This window comes from Mobula birostris, chromosome 1, assembly GCF_030028105.1.
Source record: "Mobula birostris isolate sMobBir1 chromosome 1, sMobBir1.hap1, whole genome shotgun sequence".
Lineage (NCBI taxonomy): Eukaryota > Metazoa > Chordata > Chondrichthyes > Myliobatiformes > Myliobatidae > Mobula > Mobula birostris.
In genome coordinates, this window is record NC_092370.1 from 171,220,243 (window position 1) to 171,233,853 (window position 13,611).

At 39.5% G+C, this 13,611-nt stretch overlaps 1 protein-coding gene across 1 annotated transcript in view; it reads right to left on the reverse strand.

Annotated features, from left to right (window-relative positions):
- dcaf5 (ddb1 and cul4 associated factor 5) overlaps positions 1 to 13,611 on the reverse strand; it is a 72,904-nt gene that overhangs the window by 42,007 nt on the left and 17,286 nt on the right. The window contains exons 3-4 of the mRNA XM_072266061.1: positions 9,749 to 9,785; positions 6,978 to 7,114 (exon numbers count right to left, since the gene is read on the reverse strand). Of these exons, the coding sequence (XP_072122162.1) occupies positions 6,978 to 7,114; positions 9,749 to 9,785 (174 nt within the window). The remainder of the gene's footprint in view (positions 1 to 6,977; positions 7,115 to 9,748; positions 9,786 to 13,611) is intronic.

Consider the following 13,611-nt stretch of genomic DNA (forward strand, 5'->3'; position numbering starts at 1 on the left):
TTATTCCTTCTACCAAAGTGCATGGTCATACACTTCCCTACACTATATTCCATCTGCCACTTCTTTGCCCATTCTCCCAATCTGTCCAAGTCCTTCTGCAGACTCCCTGCTTCCTCAACAGTACCTGCCCCTCCACAATCTCTTCAGCTACCTCTTTCACAACCCTGGGGAGTAGTCCATCTGGACCAAGTGACTTCCATACCTTCAGACTTTTCAGCTTTCCAAGCACCTTCTCCTTAGTAATAGCAACTATACACTTCTGTCTTGACACTCTCTAATCTCTGGCATACTGCTAGTGTCTTCCACAGTGAAGAATAACACAAAATACTTATTATGCACGTTCACCATTTCTTTGTCCCACATAACTGCCTCTCTAATACTATTTTCCAGTGGTCCAATATCCACTCTTGCCTTTCTTTTATTCTCAAGATATTTGAAAAATCCTTTGGTATTCTCTTTGATATTATTGGCTAGCGTAGCTTTATATTTCATCTTTTCATCCTTTACAGTTTTTGGCATTTTATGACTATGGTTTATGGCATTTATACAACTCTCAAGAGCTTTAAATGCACTTTCTATGTAGGAACATCTCCTAAGATATTTTTCTGGAAAAGCCAGACAAACAACACAATTCTGATCCATCAAGGAGATACTAGGAGTGGCAATTAAATGTTTAAGAAGAGTATTAAAAGAGAAGGGTTACTTACTGATTTAATGTGAAAATCCCCCCCAAATAAAAAATTATTGAAGGAAATGTTGTCTATTATTGACATGGATTTTAATAGGGTAAATTTTTTTATAGTAGATGCATTCTTCTACTTCTAGTTTAAATTTTTTCACTGGGATATGTTATACATTCTTGAACCTATTCACTAAATCGTAAACAGCATTCAAGCCAGGTTTCTCCCTTCACATATTCCACCACTGGCATGATCTGAACAGTACTTTTGAGTACAAATAAAACATTGAGCAGAAATTGCACCACAATGCATGCTAGGTGAACAACATTTGTAGCATTGATGAAATGAAGCAGCAAGTCCTACCTATCAAAGTTAATCAATTGCAACTTTGCAATGCAAGTGCAGAGTACGTTTGCTTTTTGGTGAGGGAATCGCGCAAGTGGTGGCAGGAAGAAACAGAAGTGAATTTATAAGCTCCTTAAACTGCCTGTCAACAACACTCTTTGATGCATTTTTTAAAAAAGTAAACTATAATCAACTTAGAGAAGCATTACAATATATTTTAGATTAGAGTTCTCCAGTTCAATTTTTTTCAGGAAGATCACAACCATTGAACCCCTCATGCACACAGTGAATTAGGCGAGGCTACATAACAGAAAGGGCTTTATATTTAATAACAGCTGCTGCCAGCCGAAGTTAAAAATTCTTTAACCCTAAACCATAAAAATATTCTTAAGGAGGGAATGGATATTCATTTATGACCAATGCATATCTTTAAAATGTTAATATATTTTCACTCATATTCAGGCTATGATTCTATGAAAACTAATAAAAAAAAGGAGTGAATAAAAGATTGCAATATTAGGAAAACCTCAGGACATGTAAGCAATGATAACAATTAATGTGTCTTGTAGCCAATGTCAGTGTAGACGATTGTCGATCAAGGCAGCATCACTTAATCTGCATTTTTTTTTGCCCAGCAAGTCTCTGCTGACCATTAAGCACCCTTTTCCTCCCCACATCCCCACCAATATCCCAGATTCTACCCAGTTGGACAATTTACAGTGGCCAATTAACCTACAAAACTGCACATCTTTTGCATTGGTTAGAAAGCCACACGGCCATGGAATTTGCAAACTCTGCCCATGCAGTGCTGGAGGTCGGGACTGAATTCAGATTTGTGCCTGAGTAGTGCACCTCACCTCCCCCTAACTTTGTGCTGAGGCAGAACAAAGGACTAACAGTAAACTATTCAATCAATGTTGCCTTCTCTCTCCACAGCTGAACTACAAGATACAGATAACATTGTCAATATACACACTTAAAATGGTAAATAAATTACCATAAACTTATTCACTGAAGTATGTGAGACGATTGGTTTTGCATTCAACATCCTCAAAACAGTGGTCTATTCATGACGCGCGCACCCCTCCCCAACCTGGTAATAAAGGCTCATGAAATACTTCCCATTCCTCATTCTTAAAGAACCACAAGAACCACCTCCCAGCATAGGCAGATATTACGCTCTTTGTGTCAGTGTAGCCCTTGGCCACCTGAACATTAAAAACCTCAAATACTCAAACATGACACAAAACCCTGTGTCTACCAGATTTATTAAATATTTCTGAAATTTTGACAACATATAGTAGATACTTCATGACAATGGATAGCAAAATTCTCCAAAACCACCCTCAAGGGGTTAGCAAACTGATCACAGTATTTTCTTTGAGAACATTCAGCACTCTGAGGCTCTAATCATACTCAATTGACTCAGTTGGGCAGGGGACATCTTTTTCAAGCCTAACAAGAAGCTCTTGAAACAAACACTCTATACATCCTCTGTTATAGGAAGAGGCTACCAGGGAGACAGATGAGAAGATTCAAGGATGTTCTCAGATCCTCCTTCAATAGATGCAACATCTCCAGTGATTCCTGTGAATCCCAGGCACAAGCCTGATCAAACTAGGATAATTGGGGATGGAATTGAGAACCTCAAGTTCACAGGTCGGAAGCACACAGACACCAGAAAACCAACAGAAGCATGTGCAAACACGAGGAAATCTGCAGATGCTGGAAATTCAAGCAACACACACAAAAAATGCTGGTGAACGCAGCAGGCCAGGCAGCATCTATAGGAAGAGGTACAGTCGATGTTTTGGGCTGAGACCCTTCGTCAGGACTAACTGAAAGAAGAGATAGTAAGAGATTTGAAAGTGGGAGGGGGAGGGGAGATCCGAAATGATAGGAGAAGACAGGAGGGGGAGGAATGGAGCTAAGAGCTGGAAAATTGATTGGCAAAAGGGATACAAGGACGGAGAAGGGAGAGGATCATCGGACGGGAGGCAGAGGGAGAAAGAAAGGAGGGAGGGGAGCCCAGAGGATGGGCAAGGAGTTATAGTGAGAAGGACAGAGGGAGAAAAAAAAAGAGAAAGGGGGAGAGAGAGAGAGAAGATAGATAGATAGATAGATAAATAAATAAAGGATTGGATACAAAGGGGAGGTGGGGTATTAACATAAGTTAGAGAAGTCAATGTTCATGCCATCAGGTTGGAGACTACCCAGACGGAATATAAGGTGTTGTTCCTCCAACCTGAGCGCGGCTTCATCTTGACAGTAGAGGAGGCCGTGGACAGACATATAAGAATGAGAATGGGACGCGGAATTAAAATGTGTGACCACTGGAAGATCCTGCTTTCTCTGGCGGACAGAACGTAGGTGTTCAGCAAAACGGACTCCCAGCCTGCGTCGGGTCTCGCCAATATATAGAAGGCCGCACCGGGAGCACCAGATACAGTATACAGGTTTCCCCCCCAACCCCCCATCTGAAGGTAGAGCGTTCCTATGAAACGGTTCATAAGCCAGAATGTCATAAAGCGAAGAAGCAATTACCATTTATTTATATGGGAAAAATTTGTGAGCATTCGCAGACCCAAAAATAACCTACCAAATCATGCCAAATAACACATAAGACCTAAAACAACAGTAACATATAGTAAAAGCAGGAATGATATGATAAATACACAGCCAATATAAAGTAGAAATAATGTACTTTTCTACAATCATTGCTGCACTGTTCTCTGTAGCGAAAATCTCACGCAAGCGCTCTCGGCAGAAACACTCTCTCCAGTGTGACAAAAGATCCAGTTATCAGAAGATTGATGCCGATAAGAGGACAATGGGGGAACATTCAAAATGCTAATAAGAGAGAGACGAGAGGGATTAACGAAAAGGAGACACAGTTCCAAGTATTGTCAAGACTGGTTGCTTTGAACCTAAACTGTTTGAAGTTTGATGGACAGGCGATACCCCAGCAGGGGGATAAAAGGAACAGGTTCGCTAAGGCAAGAGGACACACACGACGACTACAAGATAACGAGACCCTGGAAGCGGTGTGCCCCCACAAGTTGGTGGAAGATTTGGAGGTCTGGTCGCAGGACCAGCCATAGACGCACAGGGCGGAAAGGTGCGGTCGCGCGGGAACCCGGTGTCTGTGTCCGCCCTTGCCTGGGTGCCGGGTTCACCACAGAAGAACGATCGTATCTGGAACGGAGGGGTCACAGTCGGTGACCTCAGAAGACGTTACAAAGGACTCGCCCGAAAGCTAACTGCGAGGAATATTGAAGGTCTGTTTGGAATCCGATTTGAATATTCATTTGTTCTCTCTCTCCCTCCCCAACGGCACAACAGCGATTACTGCAAACTGAACTAAATTGAACTGAACTCTGTGTCACTTGAGACTGATCATTTTACCCCTAGACTCCGATAGAGCTTGATTGATCCTATTATCCTAGTTCTGTGTACATGTGTTTATTCATTGCTAACCTGTTGCATTTATATCCTTACTATTAGAGTACTGTGTTGCTTATTTCTTTAATAAAACTTTCTTAGTTCCAGTAATCCAGACTCCAACTAAGTGGTCCAATTCTGCTGGTTTGGCAACCCAGTTACAGGGTACGTAACACCAGTAACCTTTAAGCTATGAAGCTGCCAAACCATACCAAATAACCATAAAAATACACAGCCGATATAAAGTAGAAATAATGTATGTACAATGTAGCATCACTTACCGGAATTGGGACAGTGCCAACCACACTGATGATGGTATGTTAGGCTGAGTCGTCGGAGGTTGGAGTGGTACAGTGGTCCTCACCCTCCGGGCAGCGACCCAATACCGATCCGTGAAGAATGCAGTGGTACAGCGGTAGCTGGAATGTACTCAGCACATCTTTAAGAAAAAAGCCGAAATAAACAAGCTAATTAATTAGGTGCCGCCCGGCACGTAAATGTCGGCCCAGATCAGAGGCGATTGCCAACTGCGTCGCCTCTGATCTGGACCGACATTTACGTACCGAGTGGCACCTAATTAATTAGCTTGTTTATTTCGGCTTTTTTCTTAAAGACGTGCTGGGTGCATTCTGGCTACCGCTGCATTCTCCGCGAATCGGTATCTGTCCGTGGCCCAGGGGTTGGGACCACTGGCGTGGTGGGACATGGGGGTGTCATCTCATCCTCGATCAGGGCAGGCAGGTCATCTTCTTCTATGTCTGCCTGCCTTGAAGGCGAAGTTCGAGGTTCGTCGTTTGCTGTGGCTGATGTGGAAGGCTTGAAAAACAACAGTATGCTTGACTGCTAGCCTCGTGCATTTTTCTATCATACAGTTCTTTGCAAAACCATCTCGCAAATATGCCCTAAACCGACGTACCCTTTCAAAATTAAAGTCATGCTTTATCATTGCAGCGAAAATCTCACGCAGTTGCTTCACGTTCAATTCCTGGATGACCTCACTTTCCATCCGTTCGCTACTGCATTTGGTTTCAATTGTTATCCTTTCCTCTTCCAATAGCATCGCTCTTCATCTATCAGTTCTTGGTCATGGGATGCCAAAACCTCTTCAACATCATCTTCATCAACTTCCACAAGCCAAACTCACAATGTCCTTACTTCGTTCACCACAATCGAAACGCTTAATTATGTCTAGTTTTACGCTAAGTGTAATACCCTTATGAGCTCTTTCAGGCTTTTCTGATACCTTAGAACTCATCTTGCTAACGAATGCTCAAAATAAATCGACATAAAGCACAGATGCTCACAGGCACGTGTTTTAAGCAATGTCGGCGAGAATGCCGTTCCGAATCCGGGGGAGAGCGGCTGCTTAGGGCGCGCGCTGCCTTTTTCGTAACAGTGAAAACACCTTCTGTTAGCGAAAACAGGGAACTAATGTAGGTCTTTCGTAACAGTGAGGTTTCGTAAAGCGAATGTTCGAAAAGCGGGGGACACCTGTATCACCCCAGCCAACTCACAGGTGAAGTGTCACCTCACCTGGAAGGACTGTCTGGGGCCCTGAATGGTGGTGAGGGAGGAAGTGTAAGGGCAAGTGTAGCACTTGTTCTGCTTACAGGGATAAGTGCCGGGAGGGAGATCGGTGGGAAGGGATGGGGGGATGAATGGACAAGGGAGTCACGTAGGGAGTGATCCCTGCAGAACCCGACGCAGGCTGGGAGACCATTTCACTGAACACCTACGCTCTGTCCAACAGAGAAAGCAGGATCTCCCAGCAGCCACGCATTTTAATTCCACGTCCCACTCCCATTCTGGTATGTCTACCCACAGCCTCCTCTATTGTCAAGATGAAGTCACACTCAGGTTGGAGGAACAACACCTTATAGTCCGCCTGGGTAGCCTCCAACCTGATGGCATGAACACTGACTTCTCTAACTTCCGTTAATGCCGCACCTCCCCTTCGTACCCCATCCCTTATTTATTTATTTATCCCCCCCTTTTTTTCCCCCTCTGTCCCTCTCACTATAACTCCTTGCCCATCCTCTGAGCTCCCCTCCCACTTTCTTTCTCCCTAGGCCTCCCATCCCATGATCTTCTCCCTTCTCCAGCCTCGTATCCCTTTTGCCAATCAACTTTCCAGCTCTTAGCTCCATTCCTCCCCCTCCTGTCTTCTCCTATCATTTCGGATCTCCCCTCCCCCTCCCACTTTCAAATCTCTTACTATCTCTTTTTTCAGTTAGTCCTGACGAAGGGTCTCGGCCAGAAACGTTGACTGTGCCTCTTCCTATAGATGCTGCCTGGCCTGCTGCGTTCACTAGCATTTTTTGCGAAGGCATGTGCAACCTCATTACTCACCTCCTGCCTGATCTCCAGCAAAGTATGCAGATCCAAAATTTACCTCAACAGTCACCTCAGAACTGCAATTAAAGCAGGTCATCCTTGATCAATATGGAACCTAGGAAGATCTCATTAGGGACCACTACATATTAGTCCAGCTTTATGACACTTCATACGTACCTCCATGGCAGTCCCGTATATCCCAGATAAGAACTCTGCCATCGTCAGACGAACTGGCAAACACATTATCATTCACAGGACTCACAGAAAGGCCATATACAGCATCATCATGTGGGAAAACATTCACAATTTCAGTGCTGAAAAAAATTCAGATATGGAGTGTGTTAAATTTGTGTGATTAATAACCGTAGAAAAACTATTAACTATGGAACAATGGGAAAAGCAGAAAAAAACGAAATTCACCTGACAACCTCATTACCCTGAAAAACAATGTGTAAAAAAGAAATTTGTCACAGCACGGTGGAGGTCATATTGTTAATTGCAATCCTTTCTCCAAGATCCTTTTTCTGTCTAAATTCATTGACTGTGTTACTGCTTTCCAAATTCATGCTCAGCTTCCCAAATCCACTCACATGAAAATATCAATCATTAGTTAGGGCAAGAGAATCATCATCAATTGCTTCTCTTCCTGTGTCTGAAATTGTAATATTGGTGTTCCAAGTATCTAACCAAGCCTCTCATCTATTTTCATCTTCATGCTGCATCACAACAACATCCAAAATATAGCTACTGCAGAGTCAGTAATAAGATTCATGTCTACTTTTCCACATCTCTTGATCTCACTACAGTATCTGGGCTTTCAGGCTGCTTATCTGATATCCATAATAGGTGGCCAGAAATGTCCTCCAACTAAAACTTGGGAAGACCAAGTCTACTACCAACTGTTCTCATGTCTTACCACTTCTCTACCTGGTAATAGTCTAAAAATCAGACAGATCACAATCTTGGCATCCTATCTGATATCAAGAGGAGCTGCAGACTGCGAACCTTTGTAGCAACTGGTCGTTCACAATAGGAAGACCAGACCTGAATCTGGTATTCTGGAAGCAGACTTGTCATGGTGTATTTAATTGAAGCGAGATGTCCATAAGACTGTAAAGACATAGGAGCAGAATTAAGCCATTGAGCCTGCTCTGCCATTTCACCATGGCTGATCCCAGATCCCAGATCCCACTCAACCCCATACACCTCCCTTCTCACCATATCCTTAAGATATCCTCATCACTAAGATTTCTGATTTCCACCCTTGTAATATCACTTGACTCAGTACCTGCACCAGCTATCTGCGGCTAAATCTTTCATCCATGAGCATGCAACCTCTAGATATAACCAGTTACTATATTGTAATGAATTAGGCATATGGACACTGCCAATTTGTTTTCCTCACCCCAATCTCTTATTCAAAATTCTGCTGTTCCAGTGTTAATTCACATCTTTCTGCTTTCAAATTAATATGTTTACTGATGAAGACTAATTTATGTCTTGATATTTAAAATTATCAATTTTCAAATCCCTTGTGGCCATTTTAATTTCCCTCAAACTCTGTACACCTTGAAATATCCATGTTCCATTAAAAATGGCCTAATATTCTCAAATTTAAATAATTCCATTACTCAACTTTGCTTATCTGGTATACTTTCCTTGACTCCCTTTCCCCTTTAAGATGCACTATAACCTGCCTTTCCATCCTCCATCTTACTATCTTCTTGTATCCCAGCATCAAGTCTTGCTTGACAATGTTCTAAGTACACCAAGATGAATTGCCACATCAAAGCATAAATATTGTTGCAGTACAATTATCTGCTGCACAGGTTATGCATTACTGCTGTAACATTAACCACCATGTACAATCTGAATTTTCAAAAGAACATTCAGTGTTCACTGGACAAATCAGGTTGGATAACACATTCACTTAAAGTTGTCAGGTAATGAGTACACAAATAATACTGCTTGTTATTGCAATCTAAGTTTAGTATTTCAAACCCAGTTTTCCACCATTGCTTTCTCCTGCAAAAAAAAAGGCACGGCTCAAGCTTTCATAGAAAACCAAGTACACTTGCCCTTATTCAACCAATCACTGGGGTCAATTGCTCAGACCAAACTGAAAGACACAAACTCCTGTCAGATTTCCACTTCAATATCAAATTTCACGTTATTATCATTAGAAGTGTCTACTTAAACCTCCAGCGTATCATTCAGCTCATTCTTGATACCACTGAAACCTACTTTTAGACACCAGCAGCTTCCCAGGATCAATGCAATAATATACAAGATCTTCATAATTAATGCAAAGCAGGTTCTATTTATGCTTTATACCAGTTCTCAATTTGAATAGCTGCATCTGGGGAAAACATTATTCTGCACTTGCTTCCTTTCATTGATTCCCCATTTTCAAAATCATTGCCCTCAATTACAACTCCATTCAATGACAATTGCTTCTCTCTCTCATCTTCCAGACCCCTGCGATACACACACAGTTTCCTCCAGCATTATGTCCCAGTTCCTACATTCACAAGAATGAAAATATATGCCTTGTATTAGCTCCCTCTCATGAAGAGTAGTTTGATGAATCAAGACCTTGACATCACACCATGTACAAAATTCAGAATGTCATGGAACTAGCCAAAATGAAGACCTTTATTAAATAAATTTCAAACCAGTAAATACAAAAATTTATCGAAGGCTTTCATGTTCAGATAACATTCCAAATAAGACATGCAAAAATGCCATACCCAATATTACTGCTGCCAAACTGAAAGACCTTTCTTTAAACAGTGTAATACAAACAGTGAACAACACCTATAGTGCATTCAAAACTGAGAACTGTTCTAATAACTTCTGTGAATTGCATGATTTCTTCTTGCATTCAGCCCTTCAATAAAAACCTCTGCCAAGTTATAAATATTAGTCAGCATTTCTCTTTGACTTACCTTTCAACATCATGAACAATCACTTGCTCATCATTTCCTATTAAGGGAAATTGAAAACAATTAGCCTTCAAAACATCTCTAAAAATTGCTGTTAACCATATTGCACATTGGCATTGTCAACAAAATTGTCCAAATCTCAGGATCAGCTCTGGAGACACTAACATAGGCACAACAGAAAATGATATTTACCTTCACAATAAAATACCATGTTGTAATACAAATGAATTACTGCACACTAATTATCTAAAGTAATTAAAATAATCATATTGCCTTATAAAGTTAAGTGGTAGTACAGAGATTCTATTTATGCAACAATAAGCTACAAATGCAATTTCTGGTTTGTGGTTTTAGCTGTATTCCAGATGTTCAACTACATAACAATTAGATATCAATATCACTGTGAGAACTTTCTCTTTTTTAAACTCTAGGTTTTTCAGAATCAGAATCAGGTTTATTATCACTGGCATGTGATGTGAAATTTGTGAACTTAGCAGCAGCAGTTCAATGCAATACATAATCTAGCAGAGAGAAAAAAATAATAGTAATAAATAAAACAATAAATAAATCAATTATGTATATTGAATAGATAATTTTAAAAATGTGCAAAGACAGAAATACTGTATATTAAAAGAGTGAGGTAGTGTCCAAAGCTTCTTTTCCAATATTTTTATTAGTTTCCACATAGAAGAATACAGAGTACAAGAAAGTATTTATAAAAGGTCAAAAAAGATTTTAAAAACTACTAATTACATTATATCTATTCATAATAACAATCTCATTACCCTGTATTCATGTAAGTTAATCAATAGTTATATTGAAATATACCAACTTATTACAAAAAAAAGTCTAACCCCTACCAAGACCGAAGCTGTTTATTAAGGAAGAAAAAATACCTTCTCATATAATAAAAATTAATAATAGCCAACATCTGAATTTAAACAACGAATTGAAGGTTTTGAAAATAATTCAGAAAAGGTCCCCACAACATTTGAAAGTCTTGACGAGATTCAGAATTTGAACAATGAATCTTCTCTAAATCTAAGCATGACATAACGTCGCATAACCATTGAGCATGAGTAGGAGGAAAAACATCTTTCCATTTAAACAAAAGCGTCCTCCTAGCTGTAAGAGAGCTAAAGGCCAAAATATGTAAATCAGATGTCTTCAACTTGATATCTTGTCCTGCAACAATACCGAATAAGGCCATCAGAGGATTAGGCTTAAAATTGACTTTGAAAAGAAAAGAAAAACTTCCTTCCAATATTTTTCAAGACTTGGACAAGTCCAAAACATATGAATTAATGAAGCTTCTCCATCTGTCACAGTAGGGAGATATATCCCAATAAAAATGGGATAGCTTATCTTTAGTCATATGGACTCTATGTACCACCTTAAATTGTATGAGGGAATGGCGAGCACATAGCGATGAAGTATTAACCAGTTTAAAAATTTCATTCCAAGTTTCCTCAGATATTGATGTCTGTAAATCTTGTTCCCAGAGATTCTTAATTTTGTTTAAAGGAACATTCCTCATCTCCAGTAATGTACCATAAATATTAGATATTGAACCATTATGAAAAGGTGTCAAATTAAAATTACATCTAGTAAGTTCTTATAGGAAATGTGCATAATTGAGATCTTAGAAAGTCTCTGATTTGTAGATATCTAAAAAAGTGAGTTTTGGGTAAGCTATATTTAGCTGACAATTGCTCAGGTGAAAAAAGATTTCCTCCAACAAACAGATCCCAAAAACATTTAATACCCAACCTGTCCCAATCTTTAAAAACTAAATCAGTCATGGAGGGCTTTAAAAAAAAATTAGAATAAGTGAGACTTGAAAGGGAAAATCTCAATAAGCCAAAATGTTTTCTAAATTGATTCCAGATCCTCAGAGTATGCTTAACTATTAAATTATCAGTTAGTTTATTTACAAATAAAGGAAGTGAGGATCCAAGAGAGAAATAATAGAAAATTTATTAACAGAGTTAGCTTCTAAAGAAACCCATACTAGACAGTCTACATGATTAATATAATACAGTCGGCCCTCCCTATTCGCAAGTTCCGCATGCGTGAATTCAACCAACCGCGAATCGAGAAAACCCAGAACTGCTCTTCCAGCATTTGTTGTTCGAACACGTACAGACTTTTTTTCTTGTCATTATCCCCTAAACAATGCAGTATAACAACTATTTTACATAGCATTTACATTGTATTAGGAATTATACGTAATCTAGAGATGATTTAAAGTATATGGGAGGATGTGTATACGTTATCCTGGATTGGGATCGAAAAAAAACCAGAAGTTCTCTTACTAAGTAAGTCAGAACAGGTACATCCGGTATTATTTAGCGTCAGTTAGTCAAACATTTGTCTTAGTATATAGTATATATTTTACCTTTCTATGCATATATAACACTTAAGAAACATATGTCTCAGCGCCGAGCTCGGGTACGGAAATTCCCTAGTTTGATCCAGTGACAGACCGCTCCCGAGCACGCTCTCCATCCGTGCCAGGTTGATGTAGAGGATCAAAGACCAAAACCCCAAAACCCAATAATTAAACCTTAGTAATAATTGTAGCTTTCATCGGGGCAGGGCCTTTCTCACTTTATCCTTTAAAATTGTTCCAACTGTTGACCGACTGTAGCCTAATGCTTTTCCAATGACTGATGGCGTTTCAACTCTTTCCGATCGCTTTATTATTTCCGCTTTATTTTAAATCGCGATCGTGATTATTTTCCTGAGCATAAACACTGCGGACTCAGAATTCCACCGCGGGGTCCTAATGTCTGTCACACTGAGACAGGTTAAATAAGGTCCAGGGTTCTGCTGGGTCCTAAGATCCACTGCGAGATTTTGTGAGTAATACCTCTCCTTAAAATACCAATATCATTAGATTCTCGAAAAGCAATGGCAAGGGGTTCTAAAGCTAGATCAAAAAGCAAAGGACTCAATGGACAGCCTTGTCAAGTTCCGCGGTGAAGTTTAAATGGTTTGGAATTTTGAAAATTAGTAAGAACCCGAGCAGAAGGAGATATATAAAGTAATTTAATCCACTGAATAAAATCTGGTCCAAAATTAGATTTTTCTAAGGTTTTAAATAAATAATTCCATTCAACCTGATCGAACGCCTTCTCAGCATCTAAGGATATCACACATTCCGATATCTCCTGACAAGGAGAGTAAGTAACATTTAATACATGGTGTATATTAAAATGGGAATGTTGATTTTTAATAAATCCAGTCTGATCATCAGAAATAATAGAAGGTAAAATATTTTCAATCCTACGAGCCACAACTTTAGAAAGGATTTTAGTATCAACATTGAGTAATGAGATTGGCCTATATGAAGAGCATTCAATTGGGTCCTTGTTCTTTTTTAGGATAAGCGAGATAGAAGTTTCATAGAAAGATTGAGGCAAACTACCCAATTTGAAAGAATCCAAAAAGACTAAGTGTAATTGCGGTATAATCAATGAGGAAAAAGCCTTATAAAATTCTCCAGAAAATCTATCTGGACCCGGAGCCTTCCTCAAGTGCAATGAACATATAGCGATTTCCTCATAAAAAATGGGTTGATCCATCTGTTTGCAATTATCTGCAGAAAGTGCAGTGACATTTAATTGATCTAGAAAATTATTCATTACAGTATTATCTTTAGGGGAATCAGAACTATAACGTTTAGAATAGAATCCTCTAAAGGTATCATTTATTTCAGAGTGATCAGTTGTCCTATCACCATTAGTTTTGCAAATTTCTTTAATTTGTCGTTTAACTACATTAATTTTTAATTGGTTGGCCAATACTTTGCCTGATTTATCTCCGTAAATGTAAAATTGAGTTTTATCTTTAAGAAGTCGAGT